Genomic DNA, 25,672 nt, shown 5'->3' on the forward strand with positions numbered 1-25,672 from the left:
GAAGAATAAAAATATACCTTATCATATCCAATATTGACTGACCTTGTTATGGAACGATCAAATCTGTCCATTATCGATACTTATAACCCCTCCAAATAATCCATATCCACGAATTATTTACAAGTGATTCTTTCATAACAAAGTCCCCGTTTTGTACACATATTTAGCGTCTATACATTATTTATATAAAATTACATAAAAATACAACTAGAATACATACAAATGTGATAAATGAACAACAAATGGACTATGCTGCATTTGCCCATTTTGTCGCAGATTCAACTGCCTTTTGTGGATTATCCCTGTGGAACATCAACAAACTCTGTAGCTCAGCCATACTAAATTCTATCGGCGATAAAATCTCTGCAATCTTATCCCCCAACTCATGGCAATTGGGGTAGAATTTTATGAACTATTTAAAAGTTAAACATACCAGATCCTTCACTTGTTGGTCGTTTGGGTATGAAATGGACACCATAACATCAACTCTCCCAGGCCGAATTAATGCTTTTGGCAGTTTTTCTAGGTGATTTGTAGTCATAAAGATCAGTCTCTCTTCCGTACTAACTACGCCATCCAAAGCGTTTAACAGCCCGGCGTAGGTAACGCCCGTTTTACCCTCCGCCACTATACCACCGTCAATATCCTCCAAAAGTAATATCGTCTTAATAGGCATCACACTACATTATCTAACTATTACGATAGCAGATGGAATAGCCGGTCATCACAAAGTAGACCGTCGCTTATATTGAGAGTGCATATGTTGTAATTGAAGTGACCGGCTATTGCTGCGACAAAGCTTGTCTTGCCACAGCCCTAAGTCAGTTATTATTATTTACTGGCGGGCCGTACAGTAGGTAGCACCTGCGATGGGGTATTCCAACGGAGTGATACCAGTTTTGGGAGTTGATAAAGCGTTTGAAGTCGTTTACCAAGTGATTGCTTAGACCAGGCGCTAAAATAACAGAGTCAAGTGGTCTGATTTTTTTAGGATGCCCTATGGGCCTCCACTCGTAATTATAACTATATAAATAATTATTTACACAAAAAACGTACTAAAGAATTAAAAATCAATTCATTTGTGTAAAAATAGCGTTAGTTCACCTTTAATATTTGCCCAAATTCAACATTTTATGTAGTGGACAAAAACGGAATAAGAATGAGAACATATTCATATTAAAATATATTAAATCATTGGAACTTACGCCTTATATATTATGGTATAACCACTAGATTGTGTAACTGAAAACTGGTATGCCTCCTCTAACTAGATAATGAATTTTTTACAATCTTATCAAATACTGAGCGTGAAAAGGTTGTGAAACTTATCGATTCAAAAGGGGTACTGCGATTTGCATCAATCTAAGTAAAATTCAAATTTATACCATCTTATCCCTGTTGCGTTTTATTAAAATAGGAAATCCATCGTAAAAAAACCAATGCCTCCCTGTACTTGGAACAAGTACAAATTGGCTGGCACATATCCCGTCATGACCCACCCTTTGAAGTGTTTGAACGCTAAGTTGCCTGGTTTTAATTCCTCTGAGTTAAATCATTGACTACTTTCTGGTAAGCCATGATAGGACCCATGGATATGCAGGATCAGTGCTAGTAATTTCTAAAGTAGCTGATAATTTGTTCTTCACAGCCAATATTCCAGCTCTGCTTGTTCGTTGCAACAACGTTAACGCTGTACCAACGCCCACTAGTCCAAAGCCTGCGGAAAAATACTGGTTGCCTGATAGGAAGGCTGGAATGTAATCATTAAAATCCATTAATAAATTATTTTAAAATATTTATAAGCGATATTGTCATTTAAAACTATAAATTGTTTTGTCTGGTATCTTACATGTAACCCTAGCATTGTCCCACACACAATCTGGGTACACCAGGCACATATGCAATTGGTTATGTACCAGTTATATTTTTGTCAAAATTAAGAATTTTGAACCAAACACCTGTCAAGTTTACACAAGATTCTACACAATAATTATTACACAATTGTTTGTATATTATTACATTGTACTTCAATTCGATAGTAGACAATATACGACCTATCCACATAATGGCCCGTTATTAAATTTCATATCAGTATTTTTACTTCCTTCACGTATCTTATCATGCTTCGATCGATGCGGTTAATTTTGCCGATAAATTAAAACATCCCAATATACTGGATTACAAATCAGGGTTATTCCAAGGCGAATTAGGGCTTAATGAAAAATTATTGATCTTTATCAACAATCCATGTTGCCATACGCCGTCAATAAAATGCCCCGAACGAAATGTAAGCGTGCCCCGGGCATCCTTTCTACCATTCAGGAACCCGCCTTCATAAGTACTGCCATCCTCATTACAGTAAAATACGCCCATACCGTGTCTTTTATCATCCAACCAATCGCCTTGGTACCTGTTACCATTGGAATACTCGAAGATTCCATATCCAGTTGCGCGATCTTTATGCCATGTACCTAAATCAAACCTTTAATTACCCTTAAATCTGTCTCCACAGGCGTAAATTAATTCTCCTGGACCTTCCTTCCTCGATTCTACCCATTCACCAACGTATTTGTCCCCTCCAGCGTAATGGAGTGTTCCTTTACCATTGACCTTATCGTTCACCCAATAGCCTTCATAGCGTTCCCCATTTTCATACTCCAATATTCCGTATCTATGTGAAATTGTGTTAAAATAATTTGAAATATGAAATAATTTTTAGAATGGAAAATTATAAACACATAAACACACAATTTTAACACTAAGAAGAATGGTTAGTTGTGTAGTTAATAATAAACACATGGATCACTGTATCAAATTACAAAGAAAATCATAAAACAAATATCTCATGCAAAGGAATATATATTATTGTATGGCTATTAAAATTTGAATATTCTGGAGAATGCTTCAAATTTATTTAATCATATAATTCGTACCCCTCCTTCATATCGTTGACCCATTCTCCATCGTAAGTATTGCCATTGGTAAACATATATCGACCCTTTCCATGCATTCTGCCATCAACCCAATCACCATCATATACACCACCGTCGGCATAACTGTACTTTCCTCTTCCATGCATTTTCCCATCCATCCAATCACCATCATATTGCTCGGAAAAGCTCAAATCATGGTTTACATAGGTAACGGTTCCTTTACCGTGCCTCCTATCCTGCCTCCACTCTCCACAATAAACATCTCCCTCAGCGTAACGATACGTTCCTTGGCCATGCATACAACCGTCAAGCCATTCTCCCTCATATTCGTCTCCATTTGAATATTTCAAGCAACCATATCCAGAAATCCTCCCATTCTCCCACGAACCTACTTGAAATATGTATTACCGTCATAGCGATTTCCGGAGGCAAATACGGCCGTGCCGTGACCAGTGATTTTATCATCCAGCCAATCCCCTTCATAAATGGATCCATCGGAGTAATAAAATTTTCCATGTCCTTGACGTTTTCCCATGGCAAACTCCCCCTCGTAGCGTTCATTGTCACCGTAGTAAAACACTCCAGCACCATGGAACAGCCCGTCATACACTTGGCCAGTGTAGGAGTTGGGCCTGTTATCATAATCTGAAGTTGATACGTAATTTGCCATCTCTCGCTAATTATATATAAAATGTGTTAAGTTTTATTTAGCAAAATTACACTAAATTTGTATAATGTGTGCTAGGGATTGCGTTTTCTAGCGTCTGTGAAATAATTTACTTTCATAGATCTAGATCTGTGGCACTTATCAACCTTCTATATCTTAATGAATTGATCAACAATTTACTCGTTTTGGCATGTAAAACAGCCTCAATTCCTTCAAAATTACCACATCAATTGATATCAATTGAAAAATCGCATAATTTTCAAAATTACAAATAACATTTGGTCAATTTGGAGAAGCTGAATACATATAGAATTAAAATACAAATAAAAAATCTTCAATAAACAATGTCAAAATATCGTGCAGAAGCGGAAGCTATTAAACGCAATCTAACATGTTTGCAACTCACGACAGCTACCCAGAATAACCTAATCAAGTCAATAACTGCATCAGACATTTCTACTCACAATTCATCATTTAACAGCTTAAAAAATGCAAATAATGGCACAGATTATTTAATTTCACCAAATAATTATTTAGAAAATCCATTTCTGGCATTGGACACTAGCACATTGCTGATTAACAAACTATTTATTACCATAGGAGATGCAGTCAAATCAATATTTAACTTGGAAAGACTTCTTAATAAACTGGAATCCACTAATCTAACATCAGATAATGAATTAATACATTCTCAAATAGGTAACAATGACTATTATACAGTATCAACTTTGAATTACATTGTTTCTGTGCTTCGACAAGATTTTACACTAAAAATATCGCTAGCCAAAGCACTAGTAAGCTGGTATTTATTTAGAAAATCGCACACGATGTTGATGAGCTACAGCGGATTAGATTTTTGTGGCTAGATTCCCCTGTATCTGAGTATAGCTCTGGTACCAAAAGTTTGTACACTAGTAGACTGGACTTATTAAAGGCCCTGCTAAACAATTAAGTAATTGTCAATATCGACGAAAGCCTCAGTAAGTAGCTTATATATGAACATTAGATAGATAGACTAGATTTCCAAAAGTACCGCTAAACAATGATAAAAATTGATGAAAATACAACAAAAATTCCATTCATCACGTCTCAAGCCTCGCAGCGGCTCTTTTTTGTAGCAGTTCCGCTGTTTTCAATTTGCCCATGCGCTTTGTTGCCACTTGACTTTTGGCAGTATCTGTGCCCCTTTTAGTATTATCTTCCTCGGCATTCATGCCATTTTTTACCATTCGTTTATTGTGCCTCTCCTTATTTAGCCTGCGCAGCGACCTCTTCTCCTCTCTGGTCATCTCTCCCTTGTCTTTAACTCTTTCCCTTGGAGCATGGGCATTGCTAGTTACGGCAGCAATTGTTGGTACAATATCATCGCCAGTCCTAGTAGATGTGTCTGTAGGGGCCCTGGGTAGAAAGTTAAGATTAGATAGACAATCCAACTTGTAAAGAATTTTTGAAAACAAATCTGCGATTTCCAATCTATCTTTTGAGATCTCGTTGAGTTTGCCCTGGTGCACTTTCTCCACCTCCTTGCGATATTTCTCGGCGTAGATCTCAGCCAGTCCCCTCTCGCTCCTGGAAAAATCCAAATCCATATCGCCCTTAGCCTCCACATTCCTCTCCTCCCTAATCGTGTTGATTGAAAAGTTCTTGGGCTCCACGTTATCAAAAACTCGGGCCTGAATGCGTTGCCTTATAATCATTTCTAGCGGAACAACATCAGTCTCAGCTTCTTGTGATATGCTGGTAGAAGCACCTGCATCTTTGTTGCTGTAGATAAAATCCAGGTCTAGCTCCAATAGACTATCTTTAGGTCTATCTTTGGCCCTAACCTCGCCCCGCATGCTCCAGTGCTTAGGGGCTACCAACTCCCTCTCTATATCTGCTTTGTCAAAAGAACCAGGAATAGAATTTGTTGCATTAATAGGCGCAAAAAAATCAGAGTATTTCATATCTTTAGCAGGCACAGAGCCGTCTGATTCATCGCCCAGAGAATCGAACAGGTCTGGCCCATCCTCATCTGCTCCCTGACCCATGTTTTGAGAGACAAATCGCTCCATATCCTCCATATCAAGTGGAATATCACTGTCAAACTGTATGTTATCTTCTTTAATCAAGTTTTCCTTGAGGTCTGAAGATGAGATATCTTCTTTATCGCTTTGCAAAGATTTAGATACTTCAAATGGCCCTTGACAATCAGTGTATCTCAAGCCCACATTTGTATCGCAAGTATCAGATTTAAACTCAGAATTGACGCCATTATTACAACGTGTTAGTATCCTTGATGGCGGGTATTTGAGAATGGAACCATTGTAATTTGTAGCCGGAGAATGTACCAGTTTGTTAATGCGATGGTGGAGGGTATTTTCAACGAGGTCCCATAGCTGGTCCAGGTCCAGGTGAAGGGCCGAGTCCTGTACCGCGGCACTGTATTCGGCCGCCAGTTTTCCAGCCCTGGTCAATACCGAGTGAACACGCCTCTTCTTAGCCTCTTTTTTCAGAAAGATTTTCTTCCTTCGTAAAAAAATGGCCGCCCGTAGCACCTGCGATAAGGACGACTGAACTTCATCCTTTGATATATCAAAGAGCCTGCCCGGAAACTCAACCGGAGGGGCAAATTTGCTCACTGGAGGCAAACAAATAACCATAATAACAGCTCTAATTTCAGTTCGGTTTGATTGATCTATAACATCTATCTCATAGCCTAGTTTGACTGACCGCACTATACCGATCCTATAGGCTATGGTATAGAGATTGTGGACGTGGATGTGGTGTAGGGACATGTATAATGCAGCAAACCTTAGATCTAAATGAGAACGCATGGACATCCGTGATAATGTCACAAAAGGCACTTTCTACAATTTGGACCGCATGAATGTATGGGCCTTCTGGCTCATTTGCATACTTTTACTACCACAAACCAGTGCCTACAGACTGAAAAATTACTATGGCCCGGCCTTTGGATTGAGCGCTGATAGTCCCAGATTCTATAGTAATTTAGACCAATTTGAGGAGTTACAGCCGGTGGAAATGCCCTCACGGGCAGTGGGCAGGGACACTAGGCGCCTTTACGTTCTAAAAATAGAGGAGCTCAGGAGGCTAATGCCAAATTGCGAAGAAGAAATCAATGCCTACGAAAGAGCATCCCGTGAACTAGATGCCCTCATTACTAAACGCCAACTGCTTAGTCATAAGATTGCCCAGTCCCATCAAGCACAGGGAGGGGGGGGAGAGGCGACTGAACCAGAGGAGAGAGGAAAATTGAAGGAAAGTGCGGTAAAGCTACGAAAAGAGATATATTTTAAGCATAAAGAACTGGATCGTATCAAAAAACGCCTAAATATTATATATCTCAGCCTCCCCTTTGACAAATTACATAACATTCCTACAGACTACCCGATAACTCTCAACCTTTATTCGCACAGCGCACACTTAATGAATGCTGAAATGGATGAAGATAAGCTGCTTTCCAAGAACATCATTCGCAAAAACAACCCAAATATACGTGACAACAAGGGCTTTCTAACGCATGATGAAATTTTAGAAAAGTTCAGGCTTCCATGGCAAAAGGACGTTTCTCGAATGCTGCGGACGTTAGGGGGCGAGCTGACCCTGCTGGAAAATGCCCTAATTAACTACCTTTTATGGGCTAATATCAATATCTTCGGTTTCACACCCATTTCCGTCCCATACCTCTCCTACGAAAGTGTATTCTACGGTACGGGGCACCTGCCCAAGTTTCAGGAAAACCTTTTTTCCATACACCAAAAGGACCGCCCCTCTGCGCTATATCTTATTCCCACTGGTGAGGTTCAACTTTTAGGGATGCTTAGCAGGCAGACCCTCACCTCGGATCAGCTACCCATTAAGCTGATGGCCTACACCCAATGCTTTCGTAATGAAAAGGTGGGGTATGGGACTGAGTCCAAAGGGTTAATAAGGCAATACCAGTTTGGAAAGATCGAGCTTTTGGTGCTGACTGACAAGAAAAGCAGTAGTTATTGGCACTCATTGCTCATTTCTCAGGTGGAGTTTTTGATCAGGTAATGGAAGCGCCATTTAGGTCCCTTTCCCTCAGTTACACGACTGAGTTATTGCCTGTACACGACACACCTATTTCTAGCGCGGCAACTGTGGATGTAAAGGCGTTTTTTCCCGCTAAAAATGAATATATCGAACTTTCCTCCATCAGCAACACTTTGAATTATCAGGTATGCCCTTAGTCAGCCAGTCAAGCAGGTTGGGATTGAATATTAGTGGACAAAAGGGCGGATGCCATATCCTCAACGCCTCAGGTAGGTATACTTTTTTTCCATCCTTATTTATCACTGCTATTACGCTCACACTACTATTGCATTAGACGGATATGTTATAAGAATTTTTCCTTCTCTGTATGTATGTAATGCAGGGTTGGCCATTGGGAGGTTACTTGCTTGTATTTTGGAATCATACCAATGCACCACTGAGGACGGAGTTTTCAGGATCAAGATTCCCAAGCCCCTGCGTCCATACATGAAATATAGAAAGTACATAACACCTCCCTTGAATAACAAGACACAACACGTAGTCTAACACATATCTAAACAACTTGCCGCTGATGATTATTAAGTTTGTGAGGGTCGGGAACCCCATGTCAAATGCCATGGCTCGCGCCAGGGCATGCTACCACCATGCACCCATACCAAGACACTGGGGGGCATTTGTGGCCCCAATGAAATATCGCACATTGAGTTATGCCGGATTATCAACGGTATTTGGAGGTGCGGTGCTGGTCCACTACTTGGAATCAAGTAAGGGGCAAATAATTTAGCGGAACGGGAAGATACGGCCCGTGATATTTTGAGCGCAGAAATACACTTAATCTCCTGCCTTACGGCATTTAGTGTAGGTCTGATCGTAATTTAGGCGGGAATGACTTCTGGGCTCGAAAATGCCCTCAATTGTGGGCTGCTGCCTCGAAGCTTGGATTGGAGGAGTCACGTTAGACATATGGGCGGGATTTCAGCCATACTTTTAACTTCATTTGCCTCTGGTAACACAGTTTATACCCAACCGTTTTATTTTCAACGTATTTTTATTTTTCTATGTTAATAATGTTATTGCGCACACTCAGGCTTGAGCTACAATTCTCCCAGGGACTCTTTGTACTTGTTACTTGCCGCTGCCGGCTTTACGCTAGTTAGCGATGCAGCCTTAAGGCAGCGCAGCTTCCCGTTGTGGTAAAAATATGTTTTACAAAGGTTTTTTGGATATAAGAAAAAATTTATCTTTGGCCTCTCGACTAGCATTATAGCGTTGCTAACGTGCGAATCGCAGCAACTGCCCGGAAGGGCCCTGCACATTGACCAGCAGGACGACCTTCGTAAAGTTTAGACCAGAATTAATTTATAGCCCGTGATTTAATACCAGTTTATTAGCGTGGAGGGCCTGGCCATATTAGTGCCTTAGTGAACGTTATGAGATTCCCTAATCATGCCTGCGAAACTAATAGTGTAAAATAACAAATATAAGGTTTGGAATTCATCTTATTTATAACATATACTAGCATTATAGAGCACATTTGTTGATTGTTACGAACATAATTTCATGCTAGATTTGTGTTTGATGAAATGTGCAGTGTTGAAAAATATAACGATTTTCATTTTAATAAAAATCAATAAACATGGCACTCAGTCAATAACAATAACTAGTGCTTCTTCCAATATACACAACACAGACGGGCACTTGCCTTCCACCCCCTAGTTCAGTGTAAACACTACTCTGACAAACAGTGACCCTTTTGTGGTATAAGTATAAATATTTGCGGCGTTTATACATGTAATATATGCAAAAATGACCGAAGAAGACACTTGTTCATGGAACATAGTGTACCCGTGTTACATTGACAAGTCCAAGAGCTGTTCCGGTGGTAGGAAAGTAGCTGCTCAATACACAGTTGATAATCCCACGGTTGATGAAATAAAATTAGTTTGTGACAGACTTGAACTTAAGTGCTTAATTGAACGGGTACCTTGACCAATTCATCCAGGAAAAATCGCATCCGAAAGACTGGCCACCAAAGGGACGAGTTCGAGTCTATTTACCTTCCAACACAAACACGTCCAATAGTCAAGTGATCACTAGTAACAAATGATAGCTAACGCAGAATTACAATTACTAAGGAAAGTCGGCTCTATGATCCCTATGCTAAAGTCCAGGCAAGAGCTCCCCTCCACCTCAAAGACAAAGCCCTTGATAGCCGGCGTTGGAGAACCAACCCTGTCAAAATCTCACAAAGGGAAAAAGGGTAAAAAGTGAACGAAATTTCCATCAAACACACCGCTACAGTTGCATAATGGTACTTAAACTAGATATCACGACTGAATAAACTTGCTTGCATAATACCCCCTCAAATGTAGGAAAACACCACCATCCATAATTTTTTTCGTTTAAAACTCTAAAATTACAATGACTTCTGGCTAGTTCTTACCAATAGGCTCAATACCGTTGGCTGTCTTGGTTCTATCCAAAGTTACATTTGCCCGGGCGGGGTGTACCGTATCTTTGTGCCCTGGGACCACAAGACTGCATACATTCCAAGATGCATATGCAATACATTCATTATCGTGGCGCTTGTGTTTATCAATGGCACAACTCTTACCGCCGCGGCAAGCCTTGAAATGATCATCTGTGTGCGAATTCTTTCTTGTAAGCGCCATTGAAAACCCGCACAGCACCTCGTAATCATCCGGGCATGTATTAACAAGCCCGGATGTAATATGATCATGTGCCTCGCAACTGGCGCTGGACCCAGCTTTCGCGTTGTTTGTCAGGTTATCGACTTCAATGGCGCCACTTTCGAAACAAACTGCCCATACGGTCGTCGAACCATCCTTGTCTGGTATCTTTGTACAGCTGGTTTGCCCTGAATATGCCTAGACGTACCATTTCGACATGGATAGATATCTTGAGGCATAATTGGCAGTCCTTTTGGAAAGGTTATGCCAAAGCCCATTCCTATGACAAAACCCTTAGGACACTCAACTGTTGCAGGTCCATTGTTCTTATGTGAAGATACTTGAACAAGCAATGGCGCTGGATGCGGGCTACATAAAGCCCAAATTTTAACAATGGAATCGCTTTGAGCTGTACCACTGCACTTTTCATTACCCACTACACATGGTACTATATTTACATTATAAGAGGTATTCTTCAAGAAATCCAGGGCCTTCTTCTTCTTTGTGATGGTCATTGAAAACCCGAATAGAATGGTTGTACCAATAGGACAGACCACACGGCCCGGGGCAGGACCGTCATAAGTTACCTGCTGTGCTTCCTTTATCTAATTGATTAATTGGTTAGCTTACTATTTCTGGGATTCCCTTGATCTTCCCCTTTATTTCGTACATATCGTTCTGTGAGATCCCGTAAACCTCCGAATAGTACTTTATAGCTTGATTGTACGATTGCTGTAATTCATGCAAATCAAATAGTTCACGTATTGGGATAAGTTCGGATTTTATGGGCATTGGAGATTTTGCAACACTCTTTGCCCAGTTATTTAGGTTGGAGCTATCGTTAAGATCTTTGGGAGGTTCACCGCCAATGACCATTATCATCTTTTCTACTTTGTAATCAGACATTTTGCTTATACTGGTGCTTTCGCCTTTTGTAGAAATTTTACCGGATATATTTGGCATACCAAACCCACAAGTAGCTTTGATTGCCGCGTCCACATTTACACCCTGTTCCTGCAATTTGTTGATATCTGATTGTTTCATTTGCACTTGATAGGTCATTTTACCACCAAGATGCACTACCGAAGTGAAATGTGTACCGAATTCCTTAAAAAAATCCATCCATGGACGGACATTAGATTCACAGTCAGTGTCACTTTCATTTGCTTTGTACTTTTCAATGGGACATGAACTATATTCTTCAAATCCATCAAATATAACTGGAAGTTTATCTACGGCGTTTTTGAAAGCAGGTGTAAGCTTCAAATTTGTCGAAACTTCTAATCCAGCTATATATCTAAGACAGTATGTCTTTAGGATGAAGCTCCTAGTTTTTTCTTGTGTAACTAATTTCGCGAAATTTTTGTATCCACCAGAGGCTGAAAAAGCGAAAAAATTAAGGAAGTCAGATGAAGCTACAGCATCTACCGACAATTCTTTCTTATAATCCTCAAGTGTATTCACATGGTCAACTTTTTCTGCTTGTTTACATGATATCTCTGGCCTGACCCATCCATCTACTGGTTGTGGCAGTGAGTTATTATGAGCAAAAGTGCTATGTTTATCCCATTCTAGTTGGATGATGGGATTCCTATATCCAGGATCTACCATCATAAGCGGATCTCCTATTGGATTACCAAATATGATATCATAACCACTACCTAAATATCCTACATAACTATCTAACATACTTATTGACTCTGATATACCCGCTATATCTAGGTCTGGAGTCTTGTTTAACTCAGCGACTAGCTTCTTGTAGACCTTATTTTCAATCTCGCTGTCTCTCAATTGGATTTGGTCTAAGTGAGGGTAATGAAGCTACCTGTTCCAATTTGATTGGTAATGATATGTGTTTGGCTATCAAAAGTGTGGGCTTTAATGCCATGTTTGGACGATGATTTGCCAGATTTTAATCCATGTTTCATGTCAGTGTCATTAGATGCATTTATGGGTTTGATCCCGTGTTGTTCATTTAGTTGTTGCTGCTTTAATTTCTTTTTGGAAGACAATTTTTTATGTTCAACGTGTTTTTTATCTTCAAATTTGAGTTTATTACCATTTTCATTTGTACTGTAGGTTTTTTTTCGTTTTTTTTTTGTTGTCGATTTGCTCTTATTGGAGGAAAATTTAACTTTATTCCCACTCTTTTTCCTGCTAGAATTATTCCACTTATTTAAATCCAATGAGGCACTAGTATCCTCATTTTTTGTATCTAAATTAGCGGTTACAAACCTTTACCATCAAAATGACCAAACTTGGCTAAATTACCATCTACATTACTAGTCAAATCTTCTACATTGTATATATCATCAAATTCTGCGTCACTTGCATCTTCTAAATCACTCAATCCGTCCAATTCACTTTCAGATTCACTGGAATCCGAGTCGCTAGATGACGTAGTGAGATAATCGTTGGAATTGGCGGGTCGACCTGTGACAATTGTTGACCCTAAGAACGCAAGTGAAACCCACACATAAAATAACTTCATTTTTTGTAGGAAGACAATGCAACCTACGGGCTACACAAACGACATCAAATTATACTGCAAATACTTCATTGCTGCAGGGTGCACCTCGACATAGATGGTCTGTATATAACCATATACACAATTTTAGTTATTGTGTATTGTATTGAATCAGACAAAACTAATTGAGTAGAAATTATGGTGCATGACATTAATAGATAAATATTATTTACAACTACTTTCTAGTTATCCCAAAATCACCGCTACACTACTATAGACAAACAAATACACTAAATCATACATTTACAAATACTTATGCCTGAAAATAGTTGTACGTTATCGCGTTTTGTCGCATGATTAATTCTTATATGCAAAAAATCGCAGAAAACTTTCTCCTAGATATACACTAGTAGTGCCGCAGATACAGTGTCGTGTACTTCGCGATAGGTGCTGTAAACATGTAATAGGGTTAGGATGGGAATTTTAAGGAGACTGATTGTATTGGTCCTTTTCACATCAATTTGTACATTGATGGCGTCTATCCCATGGAAAGTGACTGACAATCTCGCCGCCACCCACATCGCCCGTGTGTTTATCGTCAAGAGGTCCAAGCGCAGACGTACCTTTTCCATCCTACTTGCAAATATCAACAAGAAGTTTTCTAAATTTCCCCAAAATAATATTTCAGTTGCTACACCCATCACTACAGATGATTCCACGCCTAATGATGTTACAGATGGATATACTGAAGGTCATATTGATACAAAGTTATCAAACAAGCATTGTGAACATGATTCAGCGAAAGATAGTCATTTGTGCAATAAAAAACCGGTTACGGGACTAGATGCTAGTGTTTATGATGATAATGTTATAACTGATATATTGTTAGACAAGATACCGGTGGATATACTTACTAATCAAAATAAAAGATATGAAGCCAACTCTAAGGATTTGGAATTGTTAGATTGGGTTCTTACTTTTATATCAGGGATCTACATTGCTTGTGTCTCTTTTGGAGAGTTTTCTATATCATTAATCGATCATTTAACAAAGCTATCAAAACGAACTGAATTCTTGTTCCATATATTGTACAAAATTACGATAATACTCTATTACATATTTCGATCCAATATCAAGTACATTATTTCTTGGCATTCAGGTTTACATCATTCGAAAAAAATAATTGTATCAACTATATTTTACACTTTATGCATGGCCACAAGTTTACGTGCCAGTTTTATGTTAATATCAACCAATTACCACGTGATATTTAGGTGCACTACTTTTGCGTCAATACTTTTTTGCCAGGCACTAATTATTTTACACTTAAAGCCAGTAATATCGTTCATACTCTTCTTTTTCAAGAACATATTTGGCGTCGTGTGGTCAATTTTACTAATAATTCGCATTCTAAAGAATATGCATGCCCAGATACAACTTGATAACACCTACAAATCGTTTAAATTAGAACCCAATGATATTCAAACAGGACATATCAAGGGTAAACATACTATGAAAGATAAAACGACGGAGAATTTACAAATTAACAGGGATTTTATTATCAGAGAGTTATCATGTCTACTAGAATTTTGGTTACTTCTAACATGTATAGACATGGTCCCATTGGTAACGTCCATGAGATTATTCAATTTCTTCTCATCCCACATAATATTATTTTCTGCAATCGAATCGATATTCCATGTTTATATAACAAACATCATCAGTAACAAATGGATAAATTTGTCTTTGGGGGCTTTCCGGCATATGATCATCAAGTTTTTCGATTTCATAATTTGCCTTATTACAGGTAAGCACTTAATGATTAATTTAGGCTGGCACGATATTTTAGGTTCTAGATGTAGTATTAATGCACCCAAAGAAGATATCTTGACAATGGACAGATGGAGAAATTCAATTATAGGATATACAATTTTTGCAGTACAATCTTGTATGAGTCGCACCACAGTTAACAAAGTTAAGGAGAGCACACTTTGGTCGATTGCCAATTTCATCATCTTTCATGCGCCTCAAGTTATATTCCTAATCCTACCCAGATTCATATTCAACTTTTATGTCTATTACATGATGATACTAAAGCCTATCATTTACACGACGATCACACTAGAAACTGATCCTTTGGGGAATTTTAATGCTAAAATTGAGTGTCTAATACTCTCATTATTTTCTTTTACAGCCAGATTAATAATTTCAAATGATTATTTCGCACTATCGAACATTATTCCCTGCTTGGCTGTAGTGATATCGAACAAACTTATCTCTACCATGGTTTTGTCATTACTGAAACAGAAAACATTGTAGTAAAATTTAAAACCTGGCAAAATTAATTTTTTTTTAACGTCGATTCCACCATTTTAATCGAATTTTCAATCTACTAAATATTTCTGAGAGTTTTTAACAAATCTAAATTTCTAATTTTTTGGCAACGCTAAAAATCAAGTCTTTTAAACGCTGCCAAATTTCAGTACACTCTGCAACATACTATTTGGCCTATCAATAACTCCTGCCCCAAATAGACCACCTCTTGGCCAATTTCTCAGTGAAAAAACACTTGGTGCCACTTGGTAGCTCTGGTTGTTCTAGGGGTATGCATAAGGGCTTTATTCCACCCAAATTAGACTCAACTGCTAATAATTCTTGTGCCTTCTTCTTGATTAATTCCTCACTATCAACTTCCTCACTCCTGTGTTAGCGTTGTGATATATTTGTTAAATATTTACATCAAAAATGTGAATATTTATAATATTATGAGACTCACCATGGAACCATTACCAACTTGTTATTCAGAATATTTGGAATTATCTCTTTAAATTCGTACACCTTCACGATACTGGAATCTAGCTTCTCTTTCGCCTTTTGAAACAGTCTCTTTTGCATATCACACAACCTCTGATTTACAATTGTGACAATGTCGTCAATTGGAACATTTTCCTTATTTCCATTATCTCGATGTACAATTCTAACCGTATTAGATTCCACATCTTTGGGCCCTACTTCAATTCTAAGTGGAACCCCCTTTAATTCCCAGTCGTTGAACTTCCATCCGGGAGTGTAGTTGTCCCTATCATCCAACACGCATCTAAAACACTCATTTAATTTATTATGCAACTGCCTGGCCACTTGTAAAACTTTCTCAGCATTGTTAAAGAGGATTGGTACTATCACTAGTTGAATTTTGGCCACCTTTGGTGGCAACACTAGTCCATTATCATCACTGTGTATCATTACCATGATACCTAGTGCCCGTGTGGTAAATCCCCAAGATGTTTGATGACAAAGTTGTCGCTTCAAATTCTCATCTTCATAATATATGTCAAAAATCCTTGAAAAGTTTACCCCTAGGTAGTGAGATGTAGCCGCCTGTATCCCCCTACCACTTTCTTGGATAAAAGCTTCGATTGTGCTAGTGAGATCAGCGCCGCAAAATTTCTCACCCTCAGACTTTATGCCCTTTATCACTGGTACTGCCAATATTTGTTCATAGTACTCCTTGTAAACGTCTAACATCTTGTAAACCATTTCCATTGCTTCGCATTGGTTACGATGGGCCGTATGTCCTTCTTGCCACAAAAATTCGCGGCTTCGGATGAAGGGAGTAGGTTGTTTGAATTCCCACCGCACAACTGAATTCCACTACATCAGCCATGTACAGTTATTAAGATAAATACGAAAATTTATTTTCGTTTACAATATAGACATATATAATTTACATCATATGGTTATGGATTAACCTATAGATGTTATAAAACATGTACACATGTCAATATTGATTCAAATTAAACACAAATACATATGTTGCATATTAAAAGAATTTCTTTCGACCATAAATTCATTCAAAAACATAAGTCATTACATTTTCACACATTTAGTAGCTTTTACATCAATACATGAATTTTCATTCAACGATACTACTCATCGATAGATACACAAAGTTCTTTTTATTGCATAAATCATGCTAGTTGCAACGTGTACAACCTTTATGGTTAAAACACAAAAATTAATATTTTTTCATTCCTTCTTTTAATGAATATAACTATTGTGAGGTACATACCTGATTAAGTTTGAGGGGCAGGTTGCGATAGGACCTAATCCACTTGGCATAGTAACCATACATGATCGTCTCACTCGATGGCCTAAGAGCTATTGGTTCTACCAAATCAGAACTCCCGGACTTTGTAACCCAAGCTACTTCTGGCGAAAACCCCTCCAAATGTGTTTTCTCTGCTTCCAACCTTTCTTTACTCACAAACAATGGGAAATAGCAATTTTCAACACCGTACTAAATTAAATTAGTGATTACCTTTTGTAGGTATTGGTTAAAGTAGGATTGGAAGTTTTCCCAAATGTAGTAACTATTAGGTCTAAGAATGTAGCACCCAGACACATCATAATATTCAATTAAGTCACTGCGGGTGATTACTTGTGTGTACCATTCAGCAAAGTTTTCACTCTTTTTACAATTAATTCCCAACCCACAGTTATTTTCATCATTTGATTTATTTTCAGATTTCTTATTTTTCATAGGCATTACTATATTATGTGGCAAATTACCATTAACAAATATTGGCTCATGACCACAATCACTTAAAAATTTCATCATATCATTCATTGTTAGCTTAATGGTTCTGTCACAGCAAAAAGGATGTACAACAATCTCAGTCTTATCTTTAATCGCTTCATCAAAAACCATTTGAACTTCATTACTAAATCAACTTCCAAATTACTTTGTGTCATTCATCAGGGATAAGGGGGATAATGATCCAGGGATAGTGCCCAGGGAATTTGTCAAATAGTCTATCTCGGCAAACCTGAGTTTGGGCGCCTTTAAAATTTTAGACAAACTTTTAATATCAATTTTTGTGTCCTAACTTATTCGTTTACTAACCCATAGCGTTGACACTAGGTAGGCTCTTTTTGACGAATCTCTTAGACATAGATTCTTTAAGAAACCATCAAAAAGTTCCGGAGGCAGATAATTTACAGCATCTTTAGAGGTTGGTACAGGCATGTGATAATACTCCTAAATTAAACGCATGACTACTTTAAATGTTATGCCCATCGCCCTGAGTTTGGCGTAGAGGCTCTCCATTCTTGGTGCCTTCACCACATTACTCTACTCGTAGATTAACAATCATTTCTGGGAAAATTAATTATAGAAATCAACTAACATACTACTTTAAGAGCGTCTCTAATGACTTATCGTCAATTATGCGTATTATGCATAACGGTACAATGTACTATTATGCATGCAATTTTTCCTAAAATATTTATGAATTATACAATACTTGTAGCAGATTTTTAATTTTAAATCAATTATTTATTCACATAAATAATTAAAAACGGTTTCATTAATTTAATGCGCTATTTTATGGATAATTTTAAATTTTGATTGAGATTCTATCGATTTTTGCGATACTATGTAAATTATACATTATACATACTTTATAAATTTTGTATATTTTGTGTGAAATCCAAAAAAGTACTCTATAACAAACTAATTATTCAAAGTCTGCACAGCTATTGAAATCATCTACCAAAAATTAATGCCAACATTTCATACAGATATATGCAAATCCTAGCATAAGAGAAAACTTTAATAATTGATTTAAAAAAATTAAATTACAATAAAATTAGTCAGTCATTCTTCATCCAGCCACTCCAAAAACGCCTTGAATCTCACCTCAATCAAACTCGAATTAACCTTTTCCTCCCCTCCAAGTTCGTTGTACCACCTAAATAAATGCTGTATTTACTCTGGCAAAAAGTCAAAATTTAGTAAATTGGCACTGTTGAATGCTTCACACACATAACAGAACCTCAAACTATTCCTTTCAAAATTCTCATTGTTACAGACCCTTAAAAGTGCTGAAAATGCAGAAAAATGCGCCATTTTATCCTCCTCTTCAATGAACGGTGCAAATATTGTGCAAATTTTAGCCTCATCTAATGCTTTATCCCAGTACTAAATACAAAAATTTCTTACACTTTGGTCTGGATAATTAGTGCATAACCAATTGACAATTGGGTATAGTAATGCTTGAATCATATGCACATTTTGTACGTTATAAGCCAGTCTCAGCCCTTTCAACTCAAGCACAGAGTATTGTATGTATTTTGGATTGGTTAGAATGTCACTGATCATGTCAAACACTTCATCTTCAAATTCCGTGATATCTTCTGTACCACGTACCCCTTGCGTATTATGATGCATACTATCATCATAATCATTCGAAACCTTCGAGGGTAAGCTGTTATTCGAAACGCTAGATTCAATAGATGAGTAGATTGATGGGGGTCTAAGATCAACCCTATTCCCAATTAAACTGAAATGAGCCAGGGGATTATTTTGCTCAGTCTCCTGTACATCAGTTACTTTAAATGGACTACCCACTATGATGCCTGATATTTTTGTATTTTGTTTGAATATACAATTACCAAGCACTAAACAATTTGATATTACGACGTTAGACTTTATTTCTGAGTTAAATATCACTGAATTGCTTATGTGGCAATTGTCTGCAATCAGACAATTATAAACCCACGAAGAAATAATGGTGGATGTGGAGGACAATTTACACTCTTTTACAGTTGAATCATCGATTTCCCCATTAATCTCAGCGGTAAGACCGTTCAATTGGGACAGAATATTATATTTGGCAAACTTGTCCAAGGTAAATGGGATCAATTTAAATAACTGGTAGTATATGTTATAGTCTACGTAAGTGTATCTAAACATAATCTTTTATTTAAATTAATTTTGAATAAAAAATAAAGATACAATAAAAGGGTTATTACCTGCGATAGATAAAGTATGACAGTCACTACCAATGGGCTTGTCCAGAACATAAGTAAATATTTCACCATACTCCAGTTCATCATTTGTCACATGTAATATGTAATCATCAATCGTTTTGAAGTCAAATGAAGTTTTAAATTTCTCAACAATTTTGTTTGTGCAAATTATAATTCCGCTGTTTACTAGGTCATAGTTTAGTTTAAGGGAGTAGTTTTCGCCAAGTTTGTATTTCTGAGTCAATTTTATGTACAATAATTTAAAAATAAAGTGGTTATACTTTATTTTTCGCTATTAAAGTTGAGTATATACCTTCAACTGCTCATATCCCAACCCAAACTTAGTATCAGCGTTAAGATTGGCGTAACATAGAATCCTTCCCTCAGTAGATGTAATGTAGATATTTTGTTCATTGTTTGCCCTTAGTGATTCATTTGGCAATATTTTGGACAACAAAATTGTTGCTTCTAGATTGGGCCTCTTGACTTTGAGATCTATATGTTGTTTTATAGGAACATCAAGGTCATGGCATAGATATGTATTGCCATAGATCTAAATTAACTGTGAATTACCAGTAGAAAATCATTTTGTAGGTTTAATGATATTGAAATATTTCTTATGAAATCGCCCAGACAGTTGCTTTGTTTGTCAATTTCTATTATATGAATCTTTAATGAACTATTAATTGTGGCCAAGTACTGTTGGAAATCACTAAAAATGGCACTACTACTTGTTACAAGAGTAAGGCTATATACACAAGTGCGTTTGATCCATGTGATTAAATTCTCAATTAATATATTGTCACCAATTGGCAATAGACAAGGGGATGTAGGTTCGGGAAAGTAGTGGAAAGAGTTGTCAAAATCATCCAATATCAGTATTGCCTCCATTCTCAACCATATAAGATCAATTAACTCAAAATGTAAAGGATTCTACTGATCTTATGGCAACTGACAATCAGTTGTAACGGTGACACCACACAATCCAAAACATATACCGTGAAATTATTTACACCGTATCTAGTGCCGCGCCATACTATGGATGTAATGTTAGCATAAAAATTAAAAATCAATTTTTTAAAATAATAATGGCAAATGATTTTTATATTAATGATCTAGCTTAAATCATACACTTGGTGGTATCCATGGCGGACGATTAACCAATGTGGGACCAACGTCCATTGCATATGGGACACCCTTGCAAATCTCCTTGTAGAGCTCTTCCTTACAAGCAGCAAATTTATCCTGCAGTTTTTTACATAATTCAAATCCTTCCTCAACACCCCTAAGTAAGTTCTTGTACACAATATTTGCTAATTGTGTAATGATTACTCCGACTTAAACTATACCGATCAATAAAAATAAACAAAATATATTCTATGGCACAAAATTGCCATAGAATATCAATCTGTATATTGTTCTATCTTCCATGGCAATGAATTGCCATGGAAAATTAATATAACAATAAGCCTACCAAGGTGCTTCTACACATTCCGCCCTGTACTGCCTGGCGGCGAAGTAGCAGGACCAGTCTGGCTGCTCTATCTGCAGCTGTTCCAAACTCTTCATATACGCCTCCTTCTTTTTTCTGTACTTCGAAGTTGCTATGTTATATTGGCATCCCATAAAAACGGTAAATAGTAGTACCATTGACTTGTATTGTGAGCTTGAGCGATTGAATGTGCGCAGGAGCACTTTTACGAACACAAATGGGTTGAACATACCCACTATATCTACCTGTCTATATTATCATTCTGTAAATTTGCCAATTATTTGCAAAATATGTGTCAATTATTGAATATGTATGACATAAATACCCCACGCGCTTATCACTTCCACGTGAACAAGCGCTTTATGATGCGTTGGAAGGAGATATTGTGGTCTAATACATCAATTTTGGTATACTTACTCATTCTGTACATATTTTCATACTCATTTAAGCTAAAGAAACCGCCTTCTCACTCAATATCAAATGCCACAATACCAGCGCCTTATCTATTCACAGAATTTACCTTTTACTACAAACAAAACTCAAACTTATCAACAATTCCATACCATGATACCCTTGAATTATCACGATGGATCGAATATAGACCTTATAAACGAGTAATATTAGTTCTCCTCGATGCCATACGATTTGACTATGTCATCCATGACCCAATGGTGGACACAAACGAGCCACGGAGGGTGTATACTAATCAGATGAACAATTTAACTCGTATATTTCAGGAAGTTGGCAATAAAGGCAGATTATTTAGACTCAAGGCGGAGATTCCAACCACGACAATTGCAAGAATTAAGTCCATTATTACAGGGCACTCCCAAGCATATCTCGATGTAAGCCACAATGTATTTTCCTATTGATTCTACGTATTTATATGAGTTTATGCCATTTCCAGGAGTAAATATATTTTCTGTGATCATTATTCCATTTTCCACTATCCATACAAATTCTGTCATGAACTTTTGGTATAATGTTGCATAAAAATTTCTTGTTCCTCAAGAAAAATCAATACTTAATTAGATAGCCGATAACAATAACCCTCAATCGCTCGAAGCGGACAATATACTCAAACAGCTCCTGCTACAAGATAGGAAAGTTGTAATCATGGGTGACTCGTTATGGGATTCCCTTCAAAAAGGCGTTGCCACTAGAAGCTATACAGCCAGTGGCCTAAACATACACGACAATACGGCGGATGTTAAGGTGTTTACCCATTTCTTTGATGAATTTAATAAGTGAGCCTTTGTGCATTTAGATCAGATTGGGACGTGCTGATTGGGCACTTGGTTGGCATTGATCACTTTGGTCACGTGCATGGAATAGATAACGCCTCCATAAGCAATATGCTAAGATCTTACGATAATTTTGTGGCTAGTATAATTGAAAATGTATTAACTAAACAATATCAAGATACATTGTTGGTTATACTGAGCGATCATGGAGTTAATGCTGATGGGACGCATGGTGGCAAAGCACCAGAGGAGGTTAGTTTTCATTATTTAATCTGAGTGAATATTCCACGACTTCACTGTGAATGATTTAAACTGCAAAATAACGTAGGTTGACGCATTTATGGCAGCGTTTAATTACAAGGGATTCGCCGAAACTGACCAAGCAATAGAACACCTATTACTGTGCCGAGAAAAAAACTTTTTGCAGGGATACAGACAAAAGCATAATGTATTGAATGGAAAAATAAAAGGGGATATTTTCCATTGGGCGTCACAAAATGATATAGCGCCGACATTAGCGGTGTTACTTGGCTGTCCCATACCATACAACAGCACGGGCAGGGTTTTGTATGAGCTAACTCCCGCTAACCCACCTATTTTAACATTATCAGATTCTCCAGGAATGGATTACGTAAATAAATTAATCTCGAAGCAGCGCTATTACTCCCAAATTTGCCACATCAACCTACACTCTTTGCTGCGTAATTATCTTCAAACCCAGAGCAAGGGCGAATATAACGATAACGACGGGTTACACATGGATTCTATTAATAGAAAAAAATCGATCATTATGCACAATCTATTTATTCTAAACAAATTGCGTCATATCTTATTACTATTTGCAGATCCATCTTCAGTAACAGCTAAAAATGCTGAATTCCATATTAAATCTATGAAGAGCCATTTGCTTTTGTGTCAAGAAATAACATCTGAACTGAGCGATTCCTTCCTTGATAGCCGGGAGAAGATTGATTTTTGGACAATGCTCCCGCTATTTCTACTGCTGACCTTGTCAATTGTTGAATTGATAGACTGGCAGATTTTATGCGAAATATTGTCAAAAATTCGCCTAAAAATACTGCTTACTTGCACCACAATGTTCGCTTGTTCCTTATTACTGAGAAACTTTATGGAATATAGCGATATTACACATAATATATACATTTGCCTCCCGGCATCAATAGTTATATCCACCTTCTTCCATATCATATGGAACTACTTCAATATGCCTTTAATTGATTTTTCAGCCCCGACATTTTCGTCTGCTGTTAACCTGGTAAACGGATTTTATATCCCGGAGTTAGTGGCCATTATCTTCCACTTGTTAACTCCGTTTATGGAATCTCTGGCGGTATTGGCTCCAAGTTGCTATATGTCTCTGGTAGTCTATTTGATCGTCAATAACCTACTGCCATTGGAAGACTGGGATTATCGTCTAGAAAAATTTGCTGAAGCTAAAAATAAAAGCCCCACTTTCCTTCACTTGTTGAAGCGATCTGGGTTTTTGTTGAAGCCGTTCAGTATTTGTATGTTAATGAAGGTTTTGTATTGGGGCAAGAACTTTAAATATTTCAGCAGTTTCCGTTGGTGGTGTAAAATTGCCCACATTCATCCAATACCCCTTTTGTCATTATCGCTGATATACCAATTATTCAAAATTAACCCATTAATATCATTGTACGATTTAAAGATAGAGTGGGCTGTTTGGACGACACAGGCAGCCTTGACTTCGTTTTGTCTATCATACAATCATGGAGAGATGATTAGTTTGTCCTACTTATTTGCAAAAATTGTATTTATCACTACTGTGACGATGATCATTTTCGAACTGCTAAGACCTCTAGTATATGGTTCAAATAAGAAGCCCTCCATATCCAGAACTTCATACAGGTTGCAAACAATCTCGGTGCACTTACTTTGGCCAGCATATCTATTGTATGGTCCATTGCAATCATTAAATGTGCTCCTTAGCATTGTTACTGAAAAATTATATTTTGAAGTACTGAAGTATACCATCACCAAATCACAAAAATACAACGTGTCACTCATCCGCTTTGCCATTGTATACATTTTCCTAGGCGAACACTTTTACTACTCCACTGAGCACACTAACTCATTCTTCACTTTGCCATTTGATGCAGCATATACGCTAACGGGCTCATACACCCGTTTTATATCGGAATTACTAATTGGTTACCACATATTCTTTTTCTCATTTTTGTCAGCTATCCAGTTTATAATGACACTTAATAATTATAAAGCGCATTTGATTTTTTGCAAGCAATTGAACAGTTCTATTACCCTTGCGACCGTTGTTAGTAGGTAAGCGCCCATAATATTTATTGTTAAATTAAAAATTTATTTGATACATATGCTACATGCACATATGATTATTCTCTAAATTACAACCTATATTATCCAAACCCATCATTTAACCTTATTCCACTATTATTATGAACACAAGAATACATTTATTCATCATATCCATTGTGTCATGACTAATATTATAACGTATTGCCTGACTTGAATTTGTTCCAAAAATCTTAAATTAATGCATAATAAAATAAACTCACAGCTATTGGATGAAAGCAAATTGACACTATTTTATTGGAATATATTATTCGGTGAAGAATACGATAATAAAGACGAATTGGGGGCACTACAAAAACTTGTGTGTAAAATACATGAAAAATTCCACGCTATGACAAAAATAATTTCAGAGAAGAAAATTTCATATTCAAGAATGATTGGCAACACAATCAGTATATTTACACTATGATTGTGCACTTATAGTAGTTGATGGTGGCGTGGATAAGAGGAATAGTGCGGGGGGGGGGCGAATAGCACATGTTATATCGATAATGATTGAGTCCAAACTATGAAATATATACTAATAGTGTTTATTATAGAAGGAACGAGCGGTATTTACACACAACTGTTAATTATACTTATACAAGGGGGTTTATTGTTATGTTATGGTTGTCTATTTATATGCATGTTATTTTTAATTATTAAAATTGCAAAGTCATTCAGATTATCCTTTGGGGTATACTTCTACACACTATGTTCTGCTCTGATATTGACATTAATGAAATCGCATAGGCTTTTTTACAGCACATTTTTCCCTTCCACTGTCTTCACAGTATGTAGGACCTCAATTTTCCTCCTGGCGACCAGGCTGCTGTTTAATCTCATCGTTCTCAGCTCTAACGATGACGAACAAGTTTAACGTCGCCAATCTTTTAAAATTTAACACAGACATCCCCAATAACGAATTATTACCGATCTACTTACAAAAATTAATACTAATACAATTTGTCACATGGTTGCGGTTTCAGGATTAAGTTGC

General features: G+C 37.2%; 13 protein-coding genes across 13 annotated transcripts; 6 read left to right on the forward strand and 7 right to left on the reverse strand.

Moving 5' to 3' along the window:
* Positions 1-247: 247 nt before the first annotated feature.
* On the reverse strand, positions 248-1,775 carry BMR1_02g00285 (BCS1 N terminal; the record flags this gene model as incomplete). Its single annotated transcript, XM_012792378.1, has 8 exons — positions 248-412; positions 434-680; positions 701-816; positions 840-1,023; positions 1,206-1,267; positions 1,288-1,362; positions 1,386-1,542; positions 1,564-1,775. The coding sequence occupies 8 exons, from the start codon at positions 1,773-1,775 to the stop codon at positions 248-250; spliced, it is 1,218 nt and encodes a 405-aa protein (XP_012647832.1).
* Positions 2,179-3,603, reverse strand: BMR1_02g00290 (Radial spoke head 10 homolog B; the record flags this gene model as incomplete). The annotated part of the gene is given in 4 exon segments (XM_012792379.1): positions 2,179-2,471; positions 2,493-2,671; positions 2,934-3,324; positions 3,342-3,603. The coding sequence occupies 4 exon segments, from the start codon at positions 3,601-3,603 to the stop codon at positions 2,179-2,181; spliced, it is 1,125 nt and encodes a 374-aa protein (XP_012647833.1).
* On the forward strand, positions 3,945-4,552 carry BMR1_02g00295 (hypothetical protein; the record flags this gene model as incomplete). Its single annotated transcript, XM_021483043.1, has 3 exons — positions 3,945-4,299; positions 4,321-4,394; positions 4,415-4,552. 3 exons carry the CDS (start codon positions 3,945-3,947, stop codon positions 4,550-4,552), a joined length of 567 nt encoding a protein of 188 aa, XP_021338011.1.
* BMR1_02g00300 (MPP10, U3 small nucleolar RNA-associated protein MPP10) lies at positions 4,683-6,377 on the reverse strand (the record flags this gene model as incomplete). Its single annotated transcript, XM_012792381.1, has 1 exon — positions 4,683-6,377. One exon carries the CDS (start codon positions 6,375-6,377, stop codon positions 4,683-4,685), a length of 1,695 nt encoding a protein of 564 aa, XP_012647835.1.
* A 37-nt stretch (positions 6,378-6,414) lies between these two features.
* BMR1_02g00305 (seryl-tRNA synthetase) lies at positions 6,415-8,166 on the forward strand (the record flags this gene model as incomplete). The annotated part of the gene is made up of 4 exons (XM_012792382.1): positions 6,415-7,637; positions 7,658-7,805; positions 7,826-7,889; positions 8,003-8,166. 4 exons carry the CDS (start codon positions 6,415-6,417, stop codon positions 8,164-8,166), a joined length of 1,599 nt encoding a protein of 532 aa, XP_012647836.1.
* Positions 8,167-8,224: 58 nt separating this feature from the next.
* Positions 8,225-8,967, forward strand: BMR1_02g00306 (conserved Plasmodium membrane protein, unknown function; the record flags this gene model as incomplete). Its single annotated transcript, XM_021483044.1, has 5 exons — positions 8,225-8,384; positions 8,405-8,478; positions 8,500-8,626; positions 8,708-8,813; positions 8,835-8,967. 5 exons carry the CDS (start codon positions 8,225-8,227, stop codon positions 8,965-8,967), a joined length of 600 nt encoding a protein of 199 aa, XP_021338012.1.
* A 459-nt stretch (positions 8,968-9,426) lies between these two features.
* Positions 9,427-9,891, forward strand: BMR1_02g00315 (signal recognition particle subunit SRP19; the record flags this gene model as incomplete). Its single annotated transcript, XM_012792384.1, has 3 exons — positions 9,427-9,600; positions 9,623-9,716; positions 9,740-9,891. The coding sequence occupies 3 exons, from the start codon at positions 9,427-9,429 to the stop codon at positions 9,889-9,891; spliced, it is 420 nt and encodes a 139-aa protein (XP_012647838.1).
* Positions 9,892-10,052: 161 nt separating this feature from the next.
* BMR1_02g00320 (sporozoite microneme protein 2) lies at positions 10,053-12,801 on the reverse strand (the record flags this gene model as incomplete). Its single annotated transcript, XM_021483045.1, has 6 exons — positions 10,053-10,498; positions 10,519-10,915; positions 10,941-11,980; positions 12,002-12,112; positions 12,136-12,525; positions 12,546-12,801. The coding sequence occupies 6 exons, from the start codon at positions 12,799-12,801 to the stop codon at positions 10,053-10,055; spliced, it is 2,640 nt and encodes an 879-aa protein (XP_021338013.1).
* Positions 13,252-15,096, forward strand: BMR1_02g00325 (hypothetical protein; the record flags this gene model as incomplete). Its single annotated transcript, XM_021483047.1, has 2 exons — positions 13,252-14,584; positions 14,609-15,096. 2 exons carry the CDS (start codon positions 13,252-13,254, stop codon positions 15,094-15,096), a joined length of 1,821 nt encoding a protein of 606 aa, XP_021338014.1.
* BMR1_02g00330 (prolyl-tRNA synthetase) lies at positions 15,289-17,884 on the reverse strand (the record flags this gene model as incomplete). The annotated part of the gene is made up of 8 exons (XM_021483048.1): positions 15,289-15,478; positions 15,554-16,428; positions 16,847-17,074; positions 17,096-17,325; positions 17,347-17,498; positions 17,520-17,659; positions 17,681-17,815; positions 17,837-17,884. The coding sequence occupies 8 exons, from the start codon at positions 17,882-17,884 to the stop codon at positions 15,289-15,291; spliced, it is 1,998 nt and encodes a 665-aa protein (XP_021338015.1).
* Positions 18,434-20,478, reverse strand: BMR1_02g00335 (translation initiation factor eIF-2B epsilon subunit; the record flags this gene model as incomplete). Its single annotated transcript, XM_021483049.1, has 6 exons — positions 18,434-18,527; positions 18,549-18,757; positions 18,779-19,509; positions 19,591-19,822; positions 19,901-20,140; positions 20,161-20,478. The coding sequence occupies 6 exons, from the start codon at positions 20,476-20,478 to the stop codon at positions 18,434-18,436; spliced, it is 1,824 nt and encodes a 607-aa protein (XP_021338016.1).
* A 234-nt stretch (positions 20,479-20,712) lies between these two features.
* On the reverse strand, positions 20,713-21,309 carry BMR1_02g00340 (conserved Plasmodium protein, unknown function; the record flags this gene model as incomplete). The annotated part of the gene is made up of 2 exons (XM_012792389.1): positions 20,713-20,872; positions 21,062-21,309. 2 exons carry the CDS (start codon positions 21,307-21,309, stop codon positions 20,713-20,715), a joined length of 408 nt encoding a protein of 135 aa, XP_012647843.1.
* On the forward strand, positions 21,370-25,552 carry BMR1_02g00345 (phosphatidylinositol glycan, class O; the record flags this gene model as incomplete). Its single annotated transcript, XM_021483050.1, has 5 exons — positions 21,370-21,924; positions 22,112-22,326; positions 22,347-22,575; positions 22,652-24,645; positions 25,357-25,552. 5 exons carry the CDS (start codon positions 21,370-21,372, stop codon positions 25,550-25,552), a joined length of 3,189 nt encoding a protein of 1,062 aa, XP_021338017.1.
* Positions 25,553-25,672: the final 120 nt, after the last annotated feature.

This window comes from Babesia microti, chromosome II (assembly GCF_000691945.2).
Source record: "Babesia microti strain RI chromosome II, complete genome".
NCBI classification, from domain to species: Eukaryota; Apicomplexa; class Aconoidasida; order Piroplasmida; family Babesiidae; genus Babesia; species Babesia microti.